At 42.0% G+C, this 25986-nt stretch overlaps 10 protein-coding genes across 10 annotated transcripts; 2 read left to right on the top strand and 8 right to left on the bottom strand.

Annotated features, from left to right (window-relative positions):
* Nucleotides 1-814: 814 nt before the first annotated feature.
* Nucleotides 815-3528, bottom strand: BCR41DRAFT_358905 (hypothetical protein). The gene is made up of 3 exons (XM_022025137.1): nt 2660-3528; nt 2215-2540; nt 815-2029 (listed from the first exon to the last, which is right to left on the bottom strand). The coding sequence occupies exons 1-3, from the start codon at nt 3156-3158 to the stop codon at nt 932-934; spliced, it is 1923 nt and encodes a 640-aa protein (XP_021878748.1). The 5' UTR covers nt 3159-3528; the 3' UTR covers nt 815-931.
* Nucleotides 3529-5380: 1852 nt separating this feature from the next.
* BCR41DRAFT_358904 (nucleotide-diphospho-sugar transferase) lies at nt 5381-7016 on the top strand. Its single transcript, XM_022025136.1, has one exon. It carries the CDS (start codon nt 5409-5411, stop codon nt 6945-6947), a length of 1539 nt encoding a protein of 512 aa, XP_021878747.1. The 5' UTR covers nt 5381-5408; the 3' UTR covers nt 6948-7016.
* Nucleotides 7011-8108, bottom strand: BCR41DRAFT_141653 (P-loop containing nucleoside triphosphate hydrolase protein). Its single transcript, XM_022019541.1, has 3 exons — nt 7946-8108; nt 7782-7840; nt 7011-7654 (listed from the first exon to the last, which is right to left on the bottom strand). The coding sequence occupies exons 1-3, from the start codon at nt 8003-8005 to the stop codon at nt 7075-7077; spliced, it is 699 nt and encodes a 232-aa protein (XP_021878746.1). The 5' UTR covers nt 8006-8108; the 3' UTR covers nt 7011-7074.
* A 462-nt stretch (nt 8109-8570) lies between these two features.
* Nucleotides 8571-9471, bottom strand: BCR41DRAFT_424308 (P-loop containing nucleoside triphosphate hydrolase protein). Its single transcript, XM_022030406.1, has 2 exons — nt 9243-9471; nt 8571-9106 (listed from the first exon to the last, which is right to left on the bottom strand). The coding sequence occupies exons 1-2, from the start codon at nt 9267-9269 to the stop codon at nt 8579-8581; spliced, it is 555 nt and encodes a 184-aa protein (XP_021878745.1). The 5' UTR covers nt 9270-9471; the 3' UTR covers nt 8571-8578.
* A 119-nt stretch (nt 9472-9590) lies between these two features.
* On the bottom strand, nt 9591-11736 carry BCR41DRAFT_141627 (hypothetical protein). The gene has a single exon (XM_022019540.1). The coding sequence runs from the start codon at nt 11585-11587 to the stop codon at nt 9671-9673; it is 1917 nt and encodes a 638-aa protein (XP_021878744.1). The 5' UTR covers nt 11588-11736; the 3' UTR covers nt 9591-9670.
* On the bottom strand, nt 11575-14397 carry BCR41DRAFT_309714 (hypothetical protein; the record flags this gene model as incomplete). The annotated part of the gene is made up of 9 exons (XM_022020964.1): nt 11575-11814; nt 11910-12091; nt 12197-12284; nt 12387-12501; nt 12628-12952; nt 13061-13521; nt 13634-13732; nt 13825-14000; nt 14128-14397. 9 exons carry the CDS (start codon nt 14395-14397, stop codon nt 11575-11577), a joined length of 1956 nt encoding a protein of 651 aa, XP_021878743.1.
* A 748-nt stretch (nt 14398-15145) lies between these two features.
* Nucleotides 15146-17045, bottom strand: BCR41DRAFT_309680 (kinase-like domain-containing protein; the record flags this gene model as incomplete). The annotated part of the gene is made up of 6 exons (XM_022020963.1): nt 15146-15350; nt 15516-15816; nt 15942-16061; nt 16153-16204; nt 16314-16518; nt 16633-17045. The coding sequence occupies 6 exons, from the start codon at nt 17043-17045 to the stop codon at nt 15146-15148; spliced, it is 1296 nt and encodes a 431-aa protein (XP_021878742.1).
* A 1630-nt stretch (nt 17046-18675) lies between these two features.
* On the top strand, nt 18676-22051 carry BCR41DRAFT_388455 (nucleolar protein 14). Its single transcript, XM_022028002.1, has 2 exons — nt 18676-19123; nt 19244-22051. Exons 1-2 carry the CDS (start codon nt 18845-18847, stop codon nt 21926-21928), a joined length of 2964 nt encoding a protein of 987 aa, XP_021878741.1. The 5' UTR covers nt 18676-18844; the 3' UTR covers nt 21929-22051.
* Nucleotides 22052-22103: 52 nt separating this feature from the next.
* On the bottom strand, nt 22104-24376 carry BCR41DRAFT_141552 (CASP C terminal-domain-containing protein). The gene is made up of 3 exons (XM_022019538.1): nt 23798-24376; nt 23531-23674; nt 22104-23431 (listed from the first exon to the last, which is right to left on the bottom strand). Exons 1-3 carry the CDS (start codon nt 24167-24169, stop codon nt 22181-22183), a joined length of 1767 nt encoding a protein of 588 aa, XP_021878740.1. The 5' UTR covers nt 24170-24376; the 3' UTR covers nt 22104-22180.
* On the bottom strand, nt 24180-25491 carry BCR41DRAFT_141555 (hypothetical protein). The gene is made up of 4 exons (XM_022019539.1): nt 25232-25491; nt 24991-25101; nt 24648-24826; nt 24180-24518 (listed from the first exon to the last, which is right to left on the bottom strand). Exons 1-4 carry the CDS (start codon nt 25377-25379, stop codon nt 24267-24269), a joined length of 690 nt encoding a protein of 229 aa, XP_021878739.1. The 5' UTR covers nt 25380-25491; the 3' UTR covers nt 24180-24266.
* Nucleotides 25492-25986: the final 495 nt, after the last annotated feature.

Here is a 25986-nt window from a genome sequence, read left to right as displayed (position 1 = left end):
ACTACTACTCGGTGTTTATCAGGGGGTAAATCTAAGGAAGCGCCAGCTCTGAGTTTGGAAGCAGCATGTAAAGAAGTATATATAATAAATCAACCAGAGCCTTGTGTCTCTCAACCAGTACGAGACAGTTTGGCATCTTTTTTTTTATCACCAAAACATACAATACCTCTGATTTATTCATCTAAGGATCGCTCTCATCACTAGCGTTATTATTGCTATTATATCTTTGTTTTATTTCTTTGGCCATTTCTATTCAGGTCTAAGACCACTAGATGGAGGTGTCATATAGCGAGATTAGACGTTATCTTGTGGTGTGACCTTGTCTTCAATACATACGACAGTCTACGATGGATTATGAGGCTCAATATGAAAAGAAAAAACATTGTATAATCACCTCATTAAAAGGAGATAGGGGATTGCTTAGCGAATCTGCATGTAGACGTTAGAAAATCGTCCCGTTCGGATGCCTTACTGCAGCAAGACATGCTAGGTTTCCTTAGACGAAGATTGTTAAGGTAGCTTTAGGTGGTATCGGCTACTAATGATATGGAGGACAAATAAAATAGGCATAGTGGTGAAGATCGCCGCGAAATAGCAGGATAGTGAAAGATAAAGTCAATATTCATCCTTTTTGAATAACCACGTGGAATTTGGTGGCTGACCAAAAAAAAAAAAAAAAAAAAAAAAAAAGGCCGTGCGTTGGTTTAAAGTTTGGGCGTTGGTGGAGGATGATACATTCCTTCCATGCATGATCCCTTTAATCAATGACTTTGGTAAAAATTACATGTATTCTTATGATGATATTGAACAATGGTATTTATTTATTACAAACCGAGAGAAACTTATTTTTCTTTTCTTTCTTTTTTTTCTTAATGGTATTACAATCCTAAACAGTCTCTGCTACAGTCCCTTCGGCAACAGTCTTTGGGACCTACTTTTGAACATCTTCGATCGGTTGAGTAGTAATAGATGTTATACTGACATTCCCACCTGGAGCACTTGCTCCAAATAAGCTCATCCGCCTAAAAGCACGAAAAATCCCCCCCTCGGGAACAACAGGGGTTACGGGCGTAGCAACAGCTGTTGAGAGACTACTGATTGAGCTCGTTTCCGAGGTCGAAATCGAGAGCACTGGTGTTTTTATCGTTTCGCGTTCCTTCTCCTTGGAGGCACTTGGGATCGATTCAGGCATGGGCGGTAATGGAGGTACAGCAGGTCGTCCATACTCACTCACATACCGCCCATGGCCGACACCCTTTGAGTTGGATACATTTGGGGCACCAATCGTCTGTCTACGCTGACGATCACGCGAAGTGACATGTAAAGACGACTGACGGCGAAGTTCCTGACGAGTGTATGGATTTTGGAATGTTGTAAGCTGCTCGTATTCGGGTGCTGGTGGAGGTTCAACTGGGTAATCAGCAGAGGACTGGCTAGCCCTAGGTGAATCTTCGATTGCATGGCCTTCTTGAAACGACGCTAGTCTTGCTGATCTCGCGCTTGAGCTATCGTCATCGGAGCTGCTGCGGTCGGAGCCCTTTCCGGAGACAGATCCTGATGCTGCTGCTGGCTTTGATCGGGGAAAAAAAGATTGCAAGATCGAGTGGGATCGTGGGCGATTTGGAATAGTTTGTTTTGTAAGCTTCTCTTGCGATTGAGGACCATCTGCATTGTTGGCTTCATTGCTGGGTCCAGGGCTGAGGTTGCTTCCATCAGAATTCATAGTCTCATCCTTATCCTTAATGGCTGTAGCAGATGGTTCGGCTTGCGTATTTTGACTTGAGCTGTAATCCGCTGCAAGGACCGATGTGAATCCAGGTTTTTCCATGATGCGTGTCAAGATCTTGGCAATGTAACAAACAAGCGCTGTCTTTTCATCCTTTAGAGTTTCGAGTTCTGCGACCAATGATTCGTAAGGGCGTTCTGCTTTAACAAGTTCATTTGCTTTGACAAGTTCATCTGCAAGGTTGAGAGAGCCATTGTTGCTCGTAGATAATGAAGTCCCATGATCATCATCATACCCTGTGCTCTACTCCACATAATAGAAAGGATAGTGGACGAAATTAAAATAAAATACATAATGAGTCGACACGTCCTTTTTTCCTTTCATCTAACTTGAATATTTCATTTTTAACCACATAGCAGGGCAACAATAGGAAAAAAAAAGTTTTCCCGCGCTTTTGTCATTTCACTTTCCGACCCTTTTCTCCATACCTTCATAATACTTGTCTGCATAAACTCGCCATTCATAGACTTTTCATGCAAAAGAAGTTGGAAACTTTCATTCTCCTCCATTAGGCTCTTATTCAATTCATGAGCTTGGCTAATCTGAGCCTGGAGCTCGGATTCTCGAAGGCTAGACGTATGTTGGCGTTCGATTAATTCCTGGTTGAGCACGAAGATTTGCTGTCGAAGGTCTGCTACAATTTTTTCCTGTGCTCTCAAAGCTCTTGCCTGAGCTGCTGTGTTTTCTGTAATCTGTTGTTGAATCTGCGGCGGTAGGAGATCAGATGGCTCTTTTCCGTCTTTACTTTCTTCCTCTATGATATCATTGCGTAAAAAAAAAAAAAAAGGAAAATTATTAATACAGTTCGTTAAAGCATTCCGCCAGCGGTTAAAGCTATTGTGCTTTTTTTAATTAAAAAGTTAAAATATATACCTTTTGCTGGTGCTTGAACTATTAATGGACGTGTTGCGAATTTAAGGCGCCGTGTCAGTTCAGCCTCGCGCTGCGCCCACATGGCGCGCTCCTTCTCAAACGCTGCATTGTTCTGATCCAGTTGACGGTCATTATCCTTCTTGGCTCGTTGCAGTCGTTGTATCTCCTTGCGACTCTCTGCTAATTTTTGGTCAAGTTCATATACCTGGTTCTCGAGCCTGGCTTGATTATTTTGGGCCTGGCTAACTTCTTGCTGTGCTAGTACGTTTTTCTGAGTAAGGGCAAGGTTTTCTCTTAGTAATTCTGCAATAGACGCAGCCTGTTGCTGTTGTTGCTGTTGATGATCATATTCTAGAAGAGACTCCGCAGAGTTGTTGTTGCAAAAAACAGCTTTCTCATATCTGGGCTTGTTGATGATGAGGCTGTTGTTGTTATTACTGCTGTTGCTGTTGTTGCTACTGCTACTGCTACTGCCGTTGTAATAATGATGAGGGGTCATGTTGGCATCCAAGAAAGATAATGAATGACACTTCGAAGACTAATGGTGTCTTTGATTACAAGAGGAGAGTTGGCTATATTTTTTGGGCAGTATTAAGTGGAGGTGGGCTAAATAAGGAGTTGTGCAAGTTGGATTCGTATAATGTTGAAGATGGGCGATCCTTTCACGCTTATTATAGCTTTCGCAATCAAATGATAAACTAGTAAACGATAATGGATGATAGAAAAAGCACCAACGATTCTGCTTATGCTTCGGAATGGCTGTATTGCCGAAATGAAGCAAAGAAAGGGGAAAGGGAAGAAAAAAAAGTACAGGAAGGAGAGGTATGAAGGAAGGAGAGTTGCTTGTCTATGTATGTGTGCATAGTGTGTGCATGCGTGAAGGAATAGAGGGATTCCCTTGTCCCTCTCTGCACCAACACCAGCGCCCGATATGACACCGACATCATTGTCATAATTATCATGACTAAAGTAGAACAACCTTTACACTTCAGTTTGTGCTGTGTCCATGTGTGTTGCCCCTGTGTTGTTGGATGCTGTCATTACCCCTGTCTCCTTTTTTCAGACTGGTGGCCAGGTGGACAGGACAACATAACTCATTCATGTGCGCATGATATCAAAGTTGAAAAATGCCCTGAAAGATTATAATAAAAACATCACACTTACTCTGTTGGCTAAATCAAGCGATCGCATGACTGAGTTCAGGATCTACAATTAAGTCATGGCAAAAACACATGCACATTCGTATGAGCATAATATTCATTGAGTCAGTCAGTCTATCAATTGATCATAGCATGGCCTGTTGAAGGTTCTTAAAGGAATACGAGGTATGGAGTGTTTTTTTTTTTTTTTTTTTTTTTTTTTTTTGAATATGTGGAATGGTTTGTATCAGCTTATTTTGTGCCCAAGGAACAGTCTTCAAAAGCGACCTTTGTACCCTCAATTTTCTTTCCTTGTGTTTCGCTCTTTTTGTCCCCCGCCCATCTACTGTCACTGCATTGACATTCTCGCAAATTAACTGTTGGTTCTTACTTCATCCTGTTCTTCATGGTCATCATGAGTGGAAAAGGTCATGGCAAAAAAAAACAAAAAATAAAAGTCGTTTATAAAATAGCGTTCGAATGGGAATAATGGGACAAGAAAAAGAGAGAGAGCAGACAACTTTTTTTTTTTTCTTGTAAACTTCGTTCTGGTTGACGAGCACGAGAACACGAACAAGAGCAACCTTGTGGTGTGGAGAGCCCTATGTCGACTAGTGGTGGCCGGTCTTTTTTTTTTTTTTTTTTTCCTTTCACTAATTAAAATCCACAACTTCAAATAATGTTGTTGTTGAAGGATTGACGACTCTTAACAGAGAGAGAGAAAAAGAGAGCGCGGATGGGTAAAAAAGAAAGGCCCGAGAGCTGAATTACAAAAGAGAGAGAAAGGAAAAAGAGAGAAGAGCAGTTTTGCTCCTGCTCTCTACTTTCTTTCCTGGATACCTGGCAATTAGGGACCTTTCCTCTCCGAGATATGTCAAGCCTTTTGGTTTAACTGACTAGGTTTGTTGTTGTTGTACATTGCAGAGATATTTTTGGACCATTGCCTACATCAACGACAACATGGAAGTACACAAAGATTGTTCTTATTTGTGTTCACGTCAATGTTTCCGAGGCGGAAAACACGATCTTGTGCTATTTTGACAGAATTTAGTTCATGCAGGCACAGACACGCTGTGCGATCGTAACAGAAAGTGTTGAGCAGCTACATTTTATCTCCATCAAACCACCTTGTATCAGCAACCAAAGGAAGACAGATAGATGTACTTTCTCCGTTCAAAGACATGTTTGCGTAGAAACTGGTATTCATCACTGCAAGACTACGAGAGCAAGGCCAAAAGGAGCATTTGGCAAAGTTCATGCAACGTAGTCGCGCACACCCAGAAAGGAAAGCGTTATTGATTTAACACACAATTGGAAATGAAACCTCTCAATGACAGCATCGCAATGTAATATACTTCACAAAGTGAAATTAGAGGAAAGCACATTCATTCACCTTGACAGTCATGGTCGACTTGGAACAAGCATTACTCACATCAATTACTTTGTGCAAATTACTTACACTATTCAGATTACTTTCATCACTGACATCGCCCCAAAAGCCATACTTTCAACATTACTCACAGAGCCTTCATTGTTTGTTATTTGCTGTCTGTTTGGTAGATCCCGAATTCATCGCCACACTCCTGGTTTTTTTTTTTCTCCCCTCTCTCATGGTACTGGACCGTCCAAGGGTTGAGGCTGTGCAACGTCAGTACACAGCAGCGGGCCAGGGCCACGTTTTCACTTTCTGGGATAACCTCACTGAACAAGAACAAGAGGCTTTTCTTGCCCAGCTTGAATCCTTTGATCCTGCAGCACTCAACGTCATTTTTTCTCAGGCGACTGCAGCCTCCAATAACACCTCCTCCATCTTTGCAGATCTTACACCTTTGGAACAAAGTGAAGTCAAATCGACCTTATCATGCTCTGCCGAGGAAAAAGAAGAGTGGAGATTGCTGGGCATGGAAGCCATTGCCAATAATCATGTGGCTGTTGTCCTCTTAGCTGGTGGACAAGGAACTCGACTGGGGACTTTACTACCAAAGGGCTGCTACCGCGATATTGGTTTACCATCCCACAAAACACTCTTCCAAATTCAAGCAGAGCGAATTCTGAAACTACAGGAGCTTGCAAGGATAGAGAAAGCCAAAAGGACACATCAGGCTGTCGAATCAATCCCAGAAGTAGTGGTTCCGTGGTGCATCATGACCTCGGGACCCACCCGACACCAAACAGAGGTATTTTTGAAGGAGCATGAGTACTTTGGACTGTCGCCCGAAAATATCATCATCTTTGAACAGGGTGTAATCCCATGCTTTGGCATGGATGGCAAATTTCTGTTGAACCATAAGAACTTGATCGCAACCTCTCCCAATGGTAACGGAGGCCTTTATTGGGCGTTGCACAGTGAAAAAGTCCTAGAAGAGCTACAAGAGCGAGGCATTCGATACATACACTGTTACTCTGTCGACAATATCCTGATCAAAATTGGTGATCCTGTTGGGATTGGACATGCAATAAAAGAAGGTTCAGATGTAACCGCTAAGGCGGCGCCAAAGACCGTGGCTGCAGAACCCTTAGGCGTGATTTGTCGACTTGGGGGCAAGATCAAGGTCGTGGAGTATTCAGAAATGGATCCGGAGCTCGCCGTGTTAGAGGATCGCTCCACGGGTGAATTAGTATACAGAGCAGGCAACATCTGCAACCAGATCTGCTCATTGGATTTTTTGCAGAAGATAGCAAATATTTTAAAGTCAAGGGACCAAAGCGTCCTTATTTATCATCAAGCAACTAAAAAGATCCCATACGTTGATCTTGAATCCGGACACCTCATCAGTCCCAAAAAACCCAATGGCATCAAATTAGAGCTATTTATCTTTGACGTATTTCCAGTAGCAGAGCGATTCGCCTGTCTGGAGGTGGAGCGATCTAGAGAATTCTCGCCCATCAAGAACTCCAGTGGCTTGGATTCACCTAGTACTGCCAGGAGAGATCTAGAGCGTCTACATATCCGATGGATCGAAGAAGCAGGAGGGCATGTACAAGGCGGGGACGTATTTAAATCCGATGGGCCAACAAAGATGAGGATAGGCTTTGAGATTGGACCTCGTCTAAGCTATGCTGGCGAAGGACTTGAGTGGGTCAAGGGCAAGACAATCCTTCCGGGGATATTGGAGAATCAAGAGGATGCAGCTTTTGTAGATTACTAAGGATTAGCATATTCCGCTGCTGTTTAAGACATTTTGTGACCCATAAAAGGGTAGCATATGATTTTAGAAGACAACGGGAACTATTGCGGTCGGCAATGCCTGCACCCATTACATTCATGCCGCGTTATTAAGATATCTGTGTAATATGGACTAGATCTTTTAAACGCCCTAATATTCTCTCTATCGCAGGATCGCCTTTGAGCGTAGGTGTAGCTAGTACCAGCTGTACATTTTGCTGAAGATGGGCCAAGATGTCGGTTACTATAGTCTCGAACCCTCTTGATAAAATCTCTTCTACCTCATCCAGCATAACTATCCGGATCATATCAGACCTGAGTGAATTATGCCCAAGAAGATGAGGATATACACGTCCTGGTGTGCTCACGATCAATTGGGTACCTTGTCTTAACCGAGATATCACCTCATGGACAGGAAGAGCCGATCTGGCGCTCATACATTCAAACGTAATCAGTTGCATCATAAACTGAGTTAGCACCTGTATTTTGTGATGGATCTTTGGCACCATGTCTGGGACTGGTACAAGAATCAACACTTGGCATTCCGGATTGGAAATATCAATAGCTTGAAGTGCAGAAAGAATTAGAGCTATAGTTTTGCCTGCCATGTCAGGGGCATCGATGATGACATCGTGGCCATGGAGTATGGCTGGGATAGCGCGGTGTTGAACGTGCCTGGGGATTATCAGCCTATATTAGGATCAACCAATATATTTTTTGCCACTCAGTCAATCAGCCAGTTTGTCAGTAAGTCAGTGAAACAAAAGGCTGTCAATTGTCTCAATTATAATTTATCATCGACTTTTCTCCAACATGCCCGTAGTTATATATGCCACGTAGTAGATCCAGATCGAGACCCAAGTCTTCCCAGCTAGTCTATCAAGACGTCAGAAAGAGAAGGTAGAGTAAATGAGAATGAGAGACAGGTACAAGGTTGCTCAATACGAAAGAATGATTTTATTTATAAAACTCTGTATTTACCTCTTCCTTGTATTCAAGGACTTCAAGGCTTTTAAGCTGAGTTTCATTGTCGGATGCCATGTGCGAAAAGTTAGACCATAGAGACGTTTCTACTATGGTTTTCTGCCAGAGATCTGTGCTGTTCGCTCTTTTTGCTTAGATCTTTTCAAATATAAATGGTTTGCTTTATAAAATTCTTGTAATTGAAAAAGGAAAAATCAAAAAGAGCAGATTTTCGGTAAGTACAAGTTTCTTGCGTTGCTGGCGTTGAAGAAAGAAGATTCAACATGACAATGATTGAAATAAATGAATGGAGATGGAGGAAGGCTGAAGAACCTTCTTTTGATTCCCTAAGTCAAAATTATGAGACATGTGATTCTCCTACCTTATTTAATTTGTTGTTCATTGACAACAGAACCATCACCAACAATGTAAGAATGATATGATGCACGTGATAACATGATTATCTTCTGTATTAATGGATTGTAATGGCGCTGGGTCCGCAACAGCGTATGAAGTGTATGAATAAAAGACGCGTGATATGGCATAATATGGATTGGTGTTTCGCCATCATTAATGGATATAAACCGTCCACAAAAACCCCTAGCTTTAGAATATTATTGTTTATAATTACTTTGGTAAACCTTTTTTTTTTTATACTAACTCTGTAATGTTCATGGGCATTTCTGTAATCTCAGCTGAATAATACACTTCCAACTCTCTTATGTCTTTCAATTGCGCATGTTCTCCCTCTGTGACCACAAAGTTGAACACAGCGCCTCGACGTCCAAACCGGCTGTCGCTCGATCCAACTCGATGTGCATAGTCTGCTGGAATAACTGGCAGATCATAATTAATATATACTCCGATCTGTGCTACAACCTCCACACTGGATCTGGGCAAGTCTACCACAACCAGGACTCGATGCATCCCATTTCGGAAATCGCTCAAAACATTTTGACGTTCATCTTGATCCATTCCAGCGTACACTATTCCTGTATCGACGTTCATGCCGCCTTGTAATTTTTCCTGAACTTGCTTCGCACTCTCAATTGTGTTACAGTATAGGATTACATAGGTCATCACGACACTTTCAAACAGATCCTGAAGTGTATCCAGTTTCCATTCCTCTTTTTCCAAGGGGATGTAATAGTGTTGCAGACCATCGAGAGACGGCAATGGCTGGGACAAAAGGAGAAAGGAGGAGACATAAAGGGAGAAAGATGAGAGGAAAAAAAAGGTAAAGAATGAGCATTAACAATTAGCAACTGATATATACAGGCTGAACATACTTTTTTTTTTTTTCTTTTTTTCCTACCTTGTCATTGTTGAGCTCAACTGTCATGATGAAGAATAAAGAAAGAAGAAAGGAAGGAAGGAAAGAAGGGAAAGAAAAAGAAAGAAGAGGACTGAAGATGAAGATGATTAAGACAACAACAAAAAGAGATGTAACGGGAATCTCGCCCCTGCATAAATTCTCCCATTGATATCCATCAATTTCATGTCACACAAAAAAGAAAATAAGAATAAAATAAAATAAAAAGCACTATTTCCGGTTCTCCATCGCGTGATGTACAGATGAACAGGAGCATAAATAGCAAGATCTTCTATCTTTTTAAAGTTTTTTGTGCTGAAAAACTGCATGTCATAACCGTTGGAAGAACATCGGCATCAATTATATCAATTAAATTTTAGGGATATTGCCGTTGCTATTTCTGTTTTTTTTTTTTTTTTTTTTTTTTTTTTTTAACGCAGACTTTTCAAGTAATCTCGAATCTCATTCTTGTTAGTCGTGGCCAGATCTGGAAAGTAAAGGCCAAATAATTTTGCACGAGGAAGGGAAATAGAAGGCTCTCTATCATTAGGATGATGGTGTTGCCGATAAGGACGCTGTGCCTTGCTTTTATTGGAAGGCACAGTCTCCGTAAGAACAGCTTTCGAAGTAGAGATCGGGACCGTCGCTGCTGCTTCTGTTGTTACTGCCGTTGTTGCCACTGACTGACTAGTACTAGACCGGATGACATACCCTGCTGTTAATAGACCAGCTACAAGGCCTACCCCCATAGCTACCTCTTGACTTGCCAAAAGCTCAAGAATTCCATCTACGGACTGTGGCGAACCTACTATATCTATTCTGTTTTCAGCTAGTACATCCGATCCTGCGTGATCAACAGTACTGATACCTACACCGGCATTAGTATCCTGAATTAGAGCTCTAGAAGATGGTAGAGCCATAATCCCCAGCATCGTGAACTTCCCAACAGCGGCACCAGCGAGACCTCCAAGGCCTATTTTCATCCAGAATGCCATCCTTGACTGTCGGTATAGCGCCTCGCTAGCTTCATCAATTACGATATTGACTTTAACTTCAATCTCTTTCTCTGCTATCACATTGTTGGCCTTAGAATAGGAACGGCCTGCCGTCGTGGCTGCTTTCAGAACATATCGATAAGTCATGAGATCAGGTTTGATATTCCCTTGTGGACTTTGCATCATCTCCTTGACGACTGCATATGCCTCGTCAAAGTTGCCTGTAACCGCACAGACATCCAAGAAAGCATTAGTGATTTGGTTTGATGGGCTTGGTCGATCCTTACTCTTCAAGGTATCTGATGACGATGACGATGACGATGACGATGGGAACTGTGACCCAGTATTAGAGCCATCACAATTGTCATCGCCATCACCACTAATTTTCCAATTGCTGGCGCCCGCGGCATGATAGAATTTACCCATAGCCAAGCTGTAATAGATTGCGCGTGCGACTCTGAATACATCGTCCGAAGTGAATCTAGAGGAGTCCAGGATTGTCTTCAAAAGAGTTGCCTTTATATCGTGTGTCCTTGGCCCTTGCTGTTTCTGTACTTTCTCTTTTCCCTTGGTTCTTCCTCCTGGGTCTCCATGTCCTTTTAGACCAGTGCACGCCAAATCCTGTTTTGATCTTGTTGCTGGGAATACTGGAACTGCTACCTCAGCTAGATCCCTGCATACAGTCAACATAGTAACTAGGACGCGCTCTGTCGGTTCTGGATGGCTCTTGAGGTAGGACTCAATGCTCTTTTCAAGCTGAGTTGGGTTCTTACATCGTCCAAACCCGAAATCCTCTGTATCTGGATAAGGTGAAAGAGAGTAAAACGAGCCATCTCCTGATTCTGGCCCTGATGTCTTCTGAGCAGCAGATGTTGAATATTGCATAGCCTTTATCCTGCGATTTGTATGTGGGGCATAACTTGTAACAGTCCCAACTAAGGGAGCTTTGATAGCACTCAAACGTCTGGTGCTGTAATTAAAGTACATAGTATCGCTCTGGAGCACTTCGTGTATCCATTTCTCCTTGCTGCTGATGTTGTTTTTATTGTTTGTCAACACGACCAGTTCCAAAATAATATTTCTTTGCTTGTATCTAAAATTCAAGCAACTTCTGAGCCGAATAAGACGATCTTGAGGAATGTAAGCTGAGTGCCATCGTCTTGATTTTAGGCGGTTCATTCTTGTGAAGGATCTCAAGATTAATTCAATGTTACGTGGCACATGCATTTGCTGGTTTGATTTGCAGGGAAAGATTCTGAAAAAGAAATTGGTGGCGTCTCTACAAAAGTTGCGTGCGATTTTTATTTTTATTGTGGTATTTCTATTAGTGCTCTTTCTTTTTAAGACCAACATTCCTGCTGGAAACGACCTTCCTTCTCAACTCGAGCCAAATATGTAGTTGCTTGCTCCACCGACATCTGACCCTGCGCGGCAATCACTTTATGCAATGCTTGTGTAACATCCGTTGGCATTCGGCTAGAGCTACCCGATAACAGGATCATGCCTTGCTTCTCATGTAGATAATCCCACACCAAAGGGGCTTGTTGCTCAATCAGATGCTGCACATATATTTTCTCCTCCTATTTCGAAAGCAACAAAACCAATATACGAGTGAGTAGAGCAATTGGTCCGCAGAAACAAAGCTAAAAAAAGAAAAACTGTTGACTAAACTGACCTGATCTCGTGAACACGCGGTAAAGAGCTTAAGGTACCCCTCCCGTTCCAATTGTTCCCATTCTTCACGGTAATGATAATCCATCTTCCGCTTTCTACATCCAAAGAACAACACGTTCTCAGTGGCCCCTTGAGCATAGATTCTATGGTGCAAAAAACTTCTCATTGGCGCTACTCCCGTCCCTAAGAATCCAAATGTATAATAAAAAAGGAGTTGGTATGACAGGCTATTTTGTTCGTGTTTGCAAGAAAAAAAAGACCTGCCCTTTATAACCTGCTGATTATTACCTGGTCCGATACAAATAACAGGTACAGCCGGGTCTTTTGGCAGCTTCAAAGTCCCACGTTGAATACGGACCCAGAATTGTGCTGGAGGCTCCTTGGATGGTATTGTTGATGTTGCTATTTCCTCCGATGACTCTGCAGAGCTAGCAGTATTTGCAGCTTCTTCATTAACAGGGCCATCTTGCTCATTCACCGCTGCTTGAAGAGCTTTGAGCCATCGTGTACATACACCAGTACGCCACTTGAACAATTTTGTTTTATAATGAACTATTGCTATACATAAATCCACCTTCCATTCCAATTCACCCCTTGTATCTTCATCAGAAGTGATGACATCTCCATTGCTTGTATGGTTTATTTTACTGACACCATTACTCGCAACATTGCTGCGCACTGAATCATGCCGGCGTTGTTGATGCTGTTCCTGGACGGACACAAGAGGAGCTGAAGCGATCGAAAAACTTCGAGGCATGATGATAGGAAATAGATCCAAGATATAGTCTAACGGAACCTTGACGTCTCTAAAGTCCTTAAGGACTTCAAAAATGGTCCTGCGCATGCGATGACAGTATGAATAGAGTTCATCCTGACCTGCTGGAGAAACAAACTCTCGAAGCTTCTCTTTTTCATCTTCATTTGCTGTAAAATATATTAAAAGCTGGAAGAAACTGGTCCTGGGCGTTGAAAATACATTCAAGTGGTTCATTAGCAATGAACGAATTGTCTGCCGATGAGGAATATGCTTCGGCAGAGGGCGATCTAGATTTTTTTTTTTTTTTTTTTTTTTAGAAAAAAAAAGTCAATCGTATGTGTAAATGGCGCACAGACTTCTCGAAATTTGCTTCACGGCTGTAAGAAATTAAATACCTGAAAAATTCTCAACAATTGTAAATGGATCATCCGCAATAGCGGTCCAGCCATTGTACTCTAGAAACTCATCCACGTCCGTCTTTAGGTTACAGGGGCGCATTGTCAACACATCGCCAGGGTGATATCCAGGGAAAACAGGGTCCTTGATCAATAATTCGATGTGTCTCACATCCTGTGTATGGTTAGGGTCTGTAATGCGCTTGTTCTTTATGAGAGTTGCCAAATAGCTACCTGGCTCTTTGTTGAAGCTTTGAATAGATTGCTGACATTGGGGTTGTGGATTAGGGTCTGCAAGGGTAGTCATTGAGGACCCATTTTCCTGTGGATCAAATTTGAGACTGAAGCTATTCTGGAAAATAACGTCCCTTGGAATTATCTCGAGATGCGCAGGGAGGGGGTACTTCTCTAGCGCCACTTTCCAGAGACCTTCCAACCATGGCGTAAGCGTTCCGTCGACACTTGAAGCAATACCCAGACAAATGTATGAGTGTAAAGTAAATATGGATATATTGCGATCATTCTCACTTATAGTAAAAAAAAAAAGAAAGAAAGAAAAGTCGCTAGACTTACCCTAGATAATGCTGATCGTCAGCGTAGGCTGGCTCATAAAAGCAAGTCGCTCCAAGCTGGAGTAGTCGCTTATATAGCTTCTTAGCAGGCCAATTGAACCTGTTTAGCATAGATAGATAGTATGTCAGCACATGAATCAATAAGTTTTCTGGTAAAAGAGTCAAAAAAAAAAGTGCGCTATATAAACATACTTGATGTACGATGAGTCTCCAAGCCCAAAGACGGTGAACTCCATATGATCTAATGCATCATTCGGATGAGACTTTCTTAACAAGAACTTCCAGAACTTCTTCATGTTATCTGGTTCCTCTCCTTGACCTGTCGTTGACGCAACGAACACAACAAAGTGTTCTCGGATTAAAAGGCTCTAGTTAGAAATAACAATAATAATAATAATATTATACCTTTCTATTGTCAAATTTTCGGAAAAAAAAAAAGAGAGTATAGTAGCACTTGGCGCTTTCCTTTCCATAAAAAGCTTATATTATCTTTACCCGATCATAATCATCCATGGCAGAGACTGTGGCGCTAAAGTGCATCCGCCTGGCTTCTCTTGCCGCATTCTCGGCCACATCCTGAGCGCAGCCTGTCTGCGATCCGTATAGGAAGAGGATTCTACGTGGGTTGTGGATCGCAATATGCTCCAAATGCTTTGCATCTATAGGCTCTTCTAGAGCGAGCTGTTGTTGCTGGTGCTGTCGGGGTGTTGACGATTGCTCAGGTGCTGGCTGCGCATGCAAACCTGCATCTGGTTCCTGGCTCATTGTATATATTTGAATAGTAGAGTGAAGAAGAGGAAGGTCAAATGAGAAAAGAACTAAGGTTGAAGGAAAAGGGAATAAGGATGTGAGGATGTCAGAATGTTAGAGTGCGATTCCAATGACTGAGAGGATGATCTCTTGATCGCCCTTTTTCTTTTTGAGGTAAAAGATAAAATGTATATATTAAGTTATCATTTTATTGCTTATCAGATCGAGCCACTGTACTGCACGTGTGTAAATAATAAAGATCATCTTGTGCAACGGTCAGATCTAACTCATCTCAGCCATTTCGGTGTCTCATCATATGAACTTAATCCGTTCTTCTCTCAGTAGTCTTAAATGGTGACTCAAAGAAACGCAAGTCCATGGCTCCTTAGGGACATCTGGGATGTCTGATATACCTCTTTATCTTCTTTTATACTTTTTTTTATTTCTTTATTTAAGCTTAATGAAGAAAAAACAATAATGCTTGCGAGCGAAATGAGTGGTTGTATCATACTCGAGATCTCACCTCATCCTCTTCCTGTTTCCTCCTATGTTATTCTCCGTCTCATCTCCTGCTGCCTGTCGTTTCAGTTTTGCATTCTCCTCATGTCTACAAAAAAAAGTAAATTTCAAGATGAGGCACCATCTTAATCAATATTTTTTACGAAGTTTTTAAAAAACGACCATTGTTCTGGGTTGACGTGATGTGGCATGATTTCCAAATAAAGTCTTTTTTTTTTTTTTTTTTTTTTACATCTTTAATACATTACCTTGTGCTCAAGAGATTCCTCATTTCTGGATGGGTAGGTAGTAGGGAAGGATGTTTTGCAGGCGGTGATTCGATAAAATATGGATGTGCTAATGCTTGCTTCACAGATAGGCGCTTCTTTGGATCATACGTCAATAATCCACTGAGCAAAGATCGCGCTGCATCCGTAATATTTGGAAATTTGTTTCTGAGATTATTAAATCTATAAAACGTTCGTCAAAGGTGAGTATAGTAAATAGAGAAGTAGTTAGTATTGCAAAGAAGAAAATATACACGAAGTCAGGCTCCTGTGGGGTAGTGACCATTCAGGCGTTCGTACGTAACAGTAGAAGGTGCATCTCAATATCATCATAGCCATTTTTTTTACCTTTGTTCTGGGAGCTTGATACTCGACATGGGTAATTTGTTAAACCCTTGCCAGATCTTCTCGTGTGGCGTGCCTAATAACTCGATAATCAAATCAACCTGCTGTTTTTCGACCTTCCCTGGCAAGAGTGGCGCATGCTTCAAGAGCTCTCCAAAGATACATCCTGCAGACCACATATCCACTGCAGTTGTGTAATTAGAGTCTCCGAATAGTAGTTCTGGTGCACGATACCATAGTGTTACAACCTTGGGTGTCATAGGTCTTGAAGGTAGTCCAAATGAGCGCGCAAGGCCGAAATCGGCTGAAAGAAGAGTAAAAACCAAGATGATGAGTAGCAGAAGCGTCATGTTAAAATATTGCGGACGCCTTTGTCTTCCATCAGAATGAAAGATATCGGAATAAATAGACTTGTAAAAAAGTACATACCGATCTTTAGGATGCCCTGGCTATTGAGAAGCAGATTTGACAGCTTGAGATCTCGATGAACAACAAAATGATCGTGACAATATTCAATACCTTTTAACAGCTGGTACATTAAACATTTAACTGAAGAAAATAAATTGCCGCAAGTATATAGTTAGAGGCCAAGTTTGATGAAGTTGGTAATGGCAACACTCACGTGGTCTCCATGAGATACCTTCTGCTGGCGTATATGGTTTCTTGACATTATCCATAAGTGCTGCCATGTCCTTTTTTTTTTTTTTTTAGAAAAAAAAAAAAAAAAAAGAATTAGATATTTCTTTTCATTCCGCTAACTGTATAGTTTATTCATGTAGGAAATAACAAGATCATTCTTACATGTTCACAATACTCCATCACGAGGAAAATTTGATCGAGGTCTGATCCAACAACAACATCCTTGACTAGTACAATATTATCGTGCCGAAGAGTTTTGAGCAACTTAATTTCTCGAAGTGATGATATTGGGAGCCCATCGTTCTCACGCTCCATTCTAATCCGTTTGAGCGCCACAACCTCGTTCGTCTTTTTGTCTCGTGCACGGCTATAAAAATAAAAAAATAAAAATAAATAAAATAAAAATAAAAATAAATTAGTTTTTTTTTTTTTTTTTTTTAGCTATGCAAGGGCACTGCATGTTTTTGATAACGTCACTTACTATACAACGCCATAAGTTCCTTCGCCCACTTTGTTAAGCTTTTCAAAGTCGTCAACAACACGTGAGTTCCCAAAAAAGGGTTTATGAGGTGTTAATGATCCCAATCGTCCTGTGATCGAGAGTAGACTTAATGGATCAGGCCGGGTATCTTCAATATTGCCACCTCCTGCACCGCTATTACCCTGCTCATGATTGTTACTGTTTTTATTGTTCACACTCCTGCTGTTGTTCTTGCTATTATGATTGTTGCCTTTGTGTTGACTAAAATCTTTGTCTTTGCGGCCACGATCTTTTGCTTGATCTTTGCCTTGTTGATTGTTTTGTCGGAAGGATGTTTGAGATTGGTAGCGATCGTCCCTATTTTTCTGGTCTTGACCATGTGGGTGACTATCCTTATCTCTTGTACTATTCATGTTGTTCTCTTTATTCCGCATATTACCATCCTTCTCTCTATTTCCACTTCCGCCAGCTCCTCCTCCTCGGTCACGATCTCCAGCTGTCATAGTGGGCCGTTCTGAAGTGTTGGACTGATATTTACCGCTGCTATCGTGGGAATTTTCTGATTTATCCCTACTATCACTGTTGCTGGATTTTGACTGCTGAGATCGTTGAAACCGATCTTCCCGATGATCACTACTCTGACTGGAGCGATCTTGATTCCGAGCTAATGTCGTTGCCGCTGTGATTGCTGGTGTTAACGAGGATGGGGGGTGATGATCATTTTTAGGTCGATTAGTTTCACCCACTCCTATTGATACTGTCGATGCGTTAGTGTGATTTTTTGAGGCTCGACTATCAGATCGAGCACCATCAGCTTCCCGCTTTAACAATGATGATGGCGATGATAACGGAAGAGTGGATGTAGCCGCTGTTACCGCCGAAGATTGAGCTTTAGCTTCTAAAACATGGTTATTTCGGGGACCAGATCCTGAATCTATGCTTTTATGACTGGTTTCAGTATCTGAGTTCTGTATGTTTGTCATGATCATGTTAAATAAGCCCCTGTCTGGATCATTATGCGTAAACTGAGTGCCTCCATTCCCTTCTTTGTCAGCTGTACTATCGCTACTACCGCCGTTTACAGTAGAGGACTGTGAACTAATATTAGGTACTACGTCGTCAGGCTTAGTGTATAGTGACGATGGAGCAGCAGCCTCTGATATCATGGCGGGAACACTAGCACCAGTTTCTGTAGTTGTAATGGCGATCGACGAGGATGTCATCCGTTCCTGTAGTTTTAGTTCTCCGTTTTTCGCTCTTCACTTTCCTTTCTTTTTCTTTTTTCTTCCTGCAAGGAAAAGGCACTTTTACGTCACAAACTGGGATTTGTTCCTTCCTATGGTTGGCTCCCTGAATGCCCGCTGATGGTCTACTTTGTTGATGTTCACTGTTGCTGTCGCTATTACTGGTTTTCAAATTCTCAAATGATCTGCGAATGAAGGTTAATTGAATAAAAAAAGCCCCCCAGATGGGAAATGTCAGTTCACACAACTTTGTCCATTGTGAATGTTTTAAAACACTAGACTACCAAACTAGACTATTCAAGACACTTTCTCGGTTCAGTTCATACGTGGGAAAAAGAGCAATTAAACTGTTTCTTTTTCTGACCTTGTAGACGCAAAATTAGGTAAAGCAAATTCGAGAGAATAGGAAAATTAAGAGAATAGGAAAATTAATAGAAAAGAAAAGAAGGGAGAGAAATAACCTTGTGTAAGGATGCTTGAATATCAAATATGCGCTCTATAATTGTATTATTTGGACTGTGATTGGACAAAACGAATATGGCGCTTCTAAGAGGAAGCCAAAGACCAAGATATTCATTTTAATCAGACATGCCATCTTTCTCAACTATGTATTCATGCAGTCATTTAAATCACCTTAATAAATCTTCTCCACATATTCCACAACTAGAAATGCTGGGTGAGGCGGATTCCTCAATGCGATTTTGGTCCAGAAATATTAGTTACTTAGCAGTCATATCATGTGATATTATTTGTTTTTATTTCTTTTTCTTTTTTTTATGTTAATGGTGTGTCTGTGTCCATTGCAGAGGCCAAAAAGTACCTCCTTTCATTCTTACTTCCTGCCAACATTCCTCGCTTTTTATCCTTGTCTCTGGCCCTTCACATTTTCTTATTATTATTCTTTTTTTAAAAAGCGAAGGAATAGAGAAAATAGATAAACGTTAACCTTTACGACATAAAAAAGAAAAATGGCAAAGTCTGCACTGTACCGTCTCAAGTCCTCGCTCAAGGAAGCAGGCGCCATTGGTCCTAACTCGCGTGCTTCTCTCAGCAAGAAAGACCGCAAAAAGGGCCGCCCTACTGCTGGCAGCGTAAAGAATGACCTCAATAAAAAGCTAGCCCACATTAAAGAAGCTATGAACCAGTTTGAGATCAAGACCACTCGTCAAAAATACGATGTTCTGGGTCGCAAGATCAAAGGCGTCCAGGGCAAACCCACACTATCTAAGCAAATCGGCGAGGAGAACGTATGTCATGGAACTTTGTATTCACTATGATTTTATCTTAATACTTCTCATGACCCACTATTCATTTCCATGTAAATTGACTCTGTTACAATTGTCTCTTGACTGCTTGTTCTTAATTAGCGTCGCAAAACTCTGTTGAAAGAAATGCAAAAGAAGAACAAAGCTGGAGGATTGATCGATAAACGTTTCGGAGAAGAGAATCCCAACATGACACCGGAAGAAAAGATGCTTGAACGTTTCACACGCGAAAAACAGAGCCGTGCTAAAGGAGGAGCCATGTTCAATTTAGAAGATGAAGCAGATCTCACACATTACGGTCAATCGCTTGCAGGACTCGATGATTTCGATGAAACAGAACTTGGATTTAATGATGATGATGATGACAACAGAGGCCAAATCGGTAGGGACATTGTATCCCATACTCACTTCGGAGGATTCGATGATGAGACTCTTCCATCTGACACACATGAGGATGGACGACCCAAAACTAAAGCTGAGGTCATGAAGGAAATCATTGCGAAATCCAAATTCCATAAGCATGAACGTCAAAAGGAAAAGGAAGAGATTGATGATATCACCAAGGAACTAGATGATGAACTGGAGGATATTCGTGGATTACTCGGCTTTTCAAACCCAGATGCAGAAGAACGTCGTCCTAAACGTGCACCCTTGCCATCACAAAGTAGCACAGTTGCCCGCGCTTTAGATCGTCTCGCAGATGAGGAAAAAGAAAGGATGAAGGCCGACAGAGAGGGCGGCGCCTTGGATAAGGGCTTCGATGATGACTATGATAAGCATATTCGGGAACTAGCCTTTGACAGACGTGCTAAACCTCAGGATCGTATGAAGAGTGAGGAGGAGATTGCACAGGAGGAGGTCGAAAAGTTAGAGAAGTCAGAGAGAGCTCGCAAGCGTCGTATGGAGGGTCTCCCTTCAGAAGAGATAGAAGATGAACAGGGGGGATACAAAAAGAGGAGAAAAGCTGCGCCAGCTGCTGATGATCTAGATGATGACTTTGCTCCTGATGAAAATGACGAGTTTGGCCTCGGTGCGGGTATGGATGCGGATGAGTCAACATTCAGAGCAACCAAACCCGGTAGAATGCCCAGCAAGAAGCATAGAACTGTCAAGGTCGATGATAGTGACTCTGAGGGTGAAGAAGAAGAAGAAGAAGACATAGAGGAAGAGGAAGAAAGCGAAGCGGAAGATGATGATGAAGAGGATGGCGATGAGGAAGAAGATTCAGAGGATGACTTTTCGGATCTTGATATGGAAATGGAGCGGCCAATGAGCAAAGGCGGTGAAGACGATGACGACGAAGACGACATTAACGACTTGAGCTCAGCAGCCAAGACCAAGAAACCTGTTACTTCCACTAAGTCTACGGCAAAGAAGGCCAAGATCGATGTCAATCCTGATGCTGCTGCTGCCGCTGCTGAATTGCCTTACACTTTCCCTAGTCCGACATCTCTAGAGCATTTCCTGTCAATCATTGAAAACATTGAACTTGAGCATGTACCTACAGTAGTGCATCGCATCCGTGCGCTCCACCATCCCAAGCTCTCACCTCAGAATAAGGCTAAGATGCAGATATTTTACCCTGTCCTACTTGACTATGTTTTCCAGATCTCTGCCTCTGAAGCTAGCTTTCCTATTGCAGTTCTCAACAAACTCACTCGCCATATCTATGCCATGACATCACAGTTGGGCGACCATGCTACAGAATGTATACTCGGTTTCTTAGAATCCTTTGAAGCTGAGCTCATCAAAGATCTTGCTTCGGAGACCAAGTCCGGCTTCCCTACTATCGATAAGCTAACCTTTTTCCGTATCTTGGGCGAAATATACTCTACTTCAGATTTTCAACACCAGGTCATCACACCAGCTCAGCTCTTAATGAGTCAGTATTTAGGTCAATGCCAGATCAAGTCTTTCAAGGACTTAGCATCGGGCTTGATGCTTTGCAACTTGTTTTTGGATTACCAAAAGTTGTCTAAGCGCGTGATCCCTGAGGCTATCAACTTTTTATCCTCAGCATTGGTTTACTTGGCTCCCAAGGGCACGTTTGGTGATGATCTGGACAAACTACCAGGTCTATTTCCGATTCAGGAATTAGACATTGCTTCCTTGCAGATGACCATCTCAGGGCTGGGCTCTATTGAAGTTGAGCGTCTGTCAATTGGCCTGTTCAAGAAGAATGGCAATGTTCTTGAGAACAACAAATACAAGGTATCGGCTATGTCAGCAGCCGCGGACCTATTAATGAAGTATGCGCTTCTTTACGCATCTACCAGTGCCTATAAAGAGATGTTCGAAGGACCCATCGGACTCCTTAAAATACTCTCATCATCTAAAAGCATCGACAACCAGAACCTCAACTTTTCATCTTCTCTCAAAGACCGTCTTTCTGCATCATTGGATCGTATTCAGAAGCTAGAGTCATTCTCAACAGACAGCCGTGCACCATTACAGCTGCAAGCGCACAAACCTGTACCAATTGCATCATATGTGCCCAAATTCGAGGAAGGCTACTCGTTAGATAAGCATTACGATCCAGACGTGGAACGTGCTCAGGCCCACAAGCTGCAAATGCAGGTAAAGAAGGAAAAGAAGGGAGCAATTCGCGAGTTGAGAAAGGATGCACAGTTCGTGGCCAGAGAGAAGCTGAAAGACCAGAGAGAGAAAGATCAGGCATACAATGCAAAGATCAAGGGCATCATGAGTGGACTCGAAGCAGATCAGGGAGAGAAGAACGCGGAGTCCAGGATGAAGAAAGTACAGAAGTTAAAGGGCAAACGCAATTAAAAGCAATTAAGAAAACAAGCATTGCAGCCCCTAGTCGGGTTAGTTTTAGCTTTTTTTTTAATTTTCATTTATTATCACGCATACACTACACATTTTTATATTATAATAAAACCATCTTTGAATAAAACACTTTGGCAATTATATCTGTGAACCAACTGATTGATTTTTTTTTTTTTTTTTTTTTAAAAAAAAATTATTATTATTACTGAAAGCTACAGGTGCTGTAATAACTAACATCACACCAATCTTAGTCTAGTCATCTGAAGGCAGCATGGGATTGGCATCATTCGGTGTCTCGTGATCATGTCGACATTCTTCCCAGGCACTCATCTTGTATAACATTACAACCATTAAGAAGTGGAGTCCCATCGTATAGGCTACCAACATACTCCTCGTCCACTTATTCGTCAACACTAACCGACTCATTGTCAACATCACCTTATCTGTCGGCGTCATACTATTAAACCTCCTGGATTCTTCTTTCTTGTGGAATGCCTCAAACGGGTTCATGCTCTCCTCGTACATGCTCCTGTACCGATCTGTCGGATCCGAAAGCGATTGCATTTGTACAGTCGTCTCAAAGTCCCCATCATGCTTCTTGTATCCACTACTACTACCTCCTGTTGTTGAACGCCCTACTACTCCAGTAGTGCTCCGGAATGGCGAAGTATAGTCAACCATAGCACTGGGTGCTGCAGATTCTGCTGCAGTAAAGCCGACAGAAGAAGACTCGTTCCGATAAGATTGCATGTATTTCACTTTCTCATACAGTTTTAGATTATCTCTTTGAAGCTGACTATTCTCATTTCTGAGATTCGAGATTTGCTCCGACTGCTGACGGAGCTGCTCCTCCAGTTCACCATTCCTCTGACGGAACCGATCGCGCTGGCTGGTGACAATCGATAGGATACTGCTACTTGGCTCAACAGCTGCACTCTGTGGACCACCAGCACTAGGAGCGCCACCCGACGTTAAACTCGTAGCATTATCTGGGTTGAGGGGCCCTGTTGGGGGGAATCCTGGTGTTCGCGGTGCTGTTGGAAGTACTGGTCCTAATGCTACACCTCCAACGACTTCCCCTAGGAAAGAAGCTTTTCCAAATGGTGGTGAAGTTGGTCCCTGATATCCAAGGACTGCATTGGTAACATTGCTACCACTGCCAGGACCAACATAGTATCCATTGACAGCATTTTGACCTGTACTTGATCCTCCACTGGATTGATTTAGCTGAGTAATATCTTCTTCTAGACGATGGATGAGTTGTGTTTGAGAATCCAATCGTTTGGTGGCGACCTCATGACGGCTCTGGAGATCATTGAATTGCGTAGTGACAGATTCATGAGCCACCTTGAGTTCTGTTAGTTCATTCTCCAGTTTCCGGCTCTTCTCCATCAACAGCACCTCAAGCGGCTTCTCTAAATTCTTGCTCGCCAGAGTCAAGATACGTTCGTCCCAATCATCATCGTCCCCACTGCCCCCTCTTGATCCTGAGAACTCGATGTACTAAAACAACAATAATGCGAGATGAGAAAAAACCCGCCCATATCAAAAACCATTTTACAATAAATCAATGTTCTAAAGAAGCATTTATCAAGTTTTTACCTTCAGAATCTCAAGTTCGCTCTTGACAGAATCATAATCACTGTATTGTTCAAGCTTACGCTTGGTTGCCTCTATTTCGCCTGTCTTTTCCTGAACCTCGCGCTGTAGAGTGGATACCTTCCGTTCCAATGTCGTTAATTGTTTCTATCGAAAGGAAAGAGAAATAGGTATAAGTGGCTGCCTCAGTTAACAACGCCGGAAATAAAGACAACAAAAAGAAAAAATGTTGATATCGAGGGTCCCGACATGACTTTTTTTAGCTGTTACCTTGCTTGAAGCCTTCAAATTCTCCAGAGTAGTGGTAAGCGACTGCAATTCAGCATCCTGGTGTTCAATCGTCTGAACCAGTGATGCCGCTCTCTCCTGATCGATCATTCCATTGCCTTGCATGCTATCCATTTGGTTACGGAGTATCTCGTTTTGACCCTCCAATTCTGAGATTCTGCTATTGGCGCGTTCATAATCCATCAAGACGATGTCCAGCTCCGCAAGCTTTGCTACGACCTCCTCTTCGTACTTTTGGGAGTGATCCACCAGCGTTGCCTGTGTCGAGTCATTCGTAAGTTTCAGGGCCCTGAGCTGGTCCTTGGCCTGATTCAGCTGTCTTTGTAAATCGTGTTCACTATCAGTATGATACATAAATATCTCTCAGTCAGTATATAAAGGTCTCAGTAAACCAAATAATGATATAGGCTACATCACGGGACATATATGTATATATATAAAGAATCCCTTATTACGTCTCTTTTGCGGTCCTGATCTTTTCCTCCCATTCTTCTCTAAACGCTTGCTCTTTCTCCCGGACACGTTCCTGGATGGTCTCCTCTTGTTTGGTCTCTAGCCGTACAAGTCGTTGCTGCAACTTGGTCGCGTTGTTGGACATGGATCGTAAATTGGTAACCTGTTTATTCAGACTGGCATTTTCTTCCCGCAACCTTAAATTCTCTGCCTCCAATGTGCTGATTTCGTCCAGTTGTGAAGTTTGATCCTACAGTTATAACAGCATAAAAAAAAAAAGAATGCCGTCCGCTGGCGCCTTAGTTGTATACTGATTTCACTTAATTACTCGAAAGTTTATAAGAGTCCTCAGAAAGAAAGAAATGACAAAAAAACTTACTGCAGCGACTTGTAGTAGTTTTGCCGGATCAGGTGCCTGGCCTAATACATTGTAGACACTCAGAAATGCCTGTGCAGTTGCCTTCTCTCGCTTGGTGATGGCATCAATTTCGGCTTGATATGCTTTAAGAAGCTGTTTGAATTGTTGCATCTTCTCTTGATCAGGAACCTTTTTGAATTCTGATATTGTCGGATTTGAATGAAGATTTCGACAGCTTCTCGATTAGAAAAAAATGGTACCATGCATTGCTCGCTTTATACAGGCCCTATGCAGGCAAGGCATTGGGTAACTGCATATCAAGGGTGAAGAGTGCATGAGAGACAAAAAAAAATGCATTCAATACCTCGAGTCAGTTCGGCAAGTCGTTTACGTCCAGCTGAAGTTTGTTGTTGTTGTTCTAGAAGTTCTATTGACTGTTTATCCATATCGTATTGGATAACAGGAAGCTGGATGCCTGTTCAAAAAACGGAAATGAGGACGATTTAGCAATCGTATAAGATCTAGTATAGATAGATCATTCTTTAGGATGACTTTTTTCCCTTATTGTAAAAGGCCAATACGAACAGATATCAATTGAAGATTACCCCTCCAGACAGAGACAGCAGCTGAAAATGCATCTTCTTCCTTAGGGGCCCCGTTGACAGTATCTATGGCGTTGTTTGTGATATTTGTACTTTGAGCAACAGGTATGCCAGCAACCTCACCCAGGAGGTCAAATGATGCATCAGCCATTTGCTTCGTTTACGCGTCCTGTCCGCTAATACACTTTGTAGTTGTGTTACGGTACTTCCTGTAGGATGAATGGGGATAAAATAAACAACTAGAGTGAATTTGTCTATGCTACTATGCTATGCGTAGGTCATGATGAAAATTGGACCATGTGTTCACTTTCTTTGACATCTAGTCCTGTCTCCTATGCTAATTAACAGTCTATATCACGTGTCCCATCATCTTCTTTACTTCTTATCGTCATATTCACACACTTGTAACATGTGTGCATAAAAGCGTCCCAAGTGAAAAGGAGACAAAACGCGTGTAAAACATGCAGGTTGAGGTATTGTTTTACAAATGCAATGGAAGATAGGCTTGTACCACATCATATCGTATTTTAAACAATGAAAATGTGAATAAAGAATAAAAGTCGAAGGCTAAAGCGAGCAATCCATTCAACACTGCCTCCACTTTATGTTATTTGTAAGGTTAGAGATTAGCGAAGCAGAGATTGGGAAGCATTAACCAATTGCAATAATCAGTTTACTCCGCCTTGCCTCACTCCAAAAAACAAAAAAAACATCTCCGCCACACCACACACCTTGGAGTCCCTGGCCACTGTTGTGTT

The sequence above is a fragment of the Lobosporangium transversale genome, assembly GCF_002105155.1.
Source record: "Lobosporangium transversale strain NRRL 3116 chromosome Unknown BCR41scaffold_35, whole genome shotgun sequence".
Taxonomy (NCBI): Eukaryota; Fungi; Mortierellomycota; class Mortierellomycetes; order Mortierellales; family Mortierellaceae; genus Lobosporangium; species Lobosporangium transversale.
Note: the sequence above shows the minus strand (reverse complement) of the source record. Positions and strands in the feature narration are given on the sequence as shown.

Excerpts from the sequence above, each read along its gene's own strand:
- BCR41DRAFT_141653 (XM_022019541.1), bottom strand. The coding sequence starts at position 8,005 with ATGGCATCCGACAATGAAACTCAGCTTAAAAGCCTTGAAGTCCTTGAA. Across the intron at positions 7,841-7,945 it reads TCCTTGAATACAAGGAAGAG|ACTAGCTGGGAAGACTTGGG; the intron begins GTAAATACAGAG and ends ACGTCTTGATAG. Across the intron at positions 7,655-7,781 it reads CGTGGCATATATAACTACGG|GCTGATAATCCCCAGGCACG; the intron begins GCATGTTGGAGA and ends ATCCTAATATAG.
- BCR41DRAFT_141555 (XM_022019539.1), bottom strand. The coding sequence starts at position 25,379 with ATGGCTGATGCATCATTTGACCTCCTGGGTGAGGTTGCTGGCATACCT. Across the intron at positions 25,102-25,231 it reads TGCTGTCTCTGTCTGGAGGG|GCATCCAGCTTCCTGTTATC; the intron begins GTAATCTTCAAT and ends TTTTTTGAACAG. Across the intron at positions 24,519-24,647 it reads AACTACTACAAGTCGCTGCA|GATCAAACTTCACAACTGGA; the intron begins GTAAGTTTTTTT and ends TTATAACTGTAG.
- BCR41DRAFT_424308 (XM_022030406.1), bottom strand. The coding sequence starts at position 9,269 with ATGACAGTTGAGCTCAACAATGACAAG. Across the intron at positions 9,107-9,242 it reads TTGAGCTCAACAATGACAAG|CCATTGCCGTCTCTCGATGG; the intron begins GTAGGAAAAAAA and ends CTTTTGTCCCAG.
- BCR41DRAFT_358904 (XM_022025136.1), top strand. The coding sequence starts at position 5,409 with ATGGTACTGGACCGTCCAAGGGTTGAGGCTGTGCAACGTCAGTACACA.
- BCR41DRAFT_141552 (XM_022019538.1), bottom strand. The coding sequence starts at position 24,169 with ATGTATCATACTGATAGTGAACACGATTTACAAAGACAGCTGAATCAG. Across the intron at positions 23,675-23,797 it reads ATTTGAAGGCTTCAAGCAAG|AAACAATTAACGACATTGGA; the intron begins GTAACAGCTAAA and ends TCCTTTCGATAG. Across the intron at positions 23,432-23,530 it reads GCGAACTTGAGATTCTGAAG|TACATCGAGTTCTCAGGATC; the intron begins GTAAAAACTTGA and ends TTGTTGTTTTAG.
- BCR41DRAFT_358905 (XM_022025137.1), bottom strand. The coding sequence starts at position 3,158 with ATGACCCCTCATCATTATTACAACGGCAGTAGCAGTAGCAGTAGCAAC. Across the intron at positions 2,541-2,659 it reads AGTTCAAGCACCAGCAAAAG|AGGAAGAAAGTAAAGACGGA; the intron begins GTATATATTTTA and ends ATGATATCATAG. Across the intron at positions 2,030-2,214 it reads TGCAGACAAGTATTATGAAG|AGCACAGGGTATGATGATGA; the intron begins GTATGGAGAAAA and ends TATGTGGAGTAG.
- BCR41DRAFT_141627 (XM_022019540.1), bottom strand. The coding sequence starts at position 11,587 with ATGTTGGTCTTAAAAAGAAAGAGCACTAATAGAAATACCACAATAAAA.
- BCR41DRAFT_388455 (XM_022028002.1), top strand. The coding sequence starts at position 18,845 with ATGGCAAAGTCTGCACTGTACCGTCTCAAGTCCTCGCTCAAGGAAGCA. Across the intron at positions 19,124-19,243 it reads AGCAAATCGGCGAGGAGAAC|CGTCGCAAAACTCTGTTGAA; the intron begins GTATGTCATGGA and ends GTTCTTAATTAG.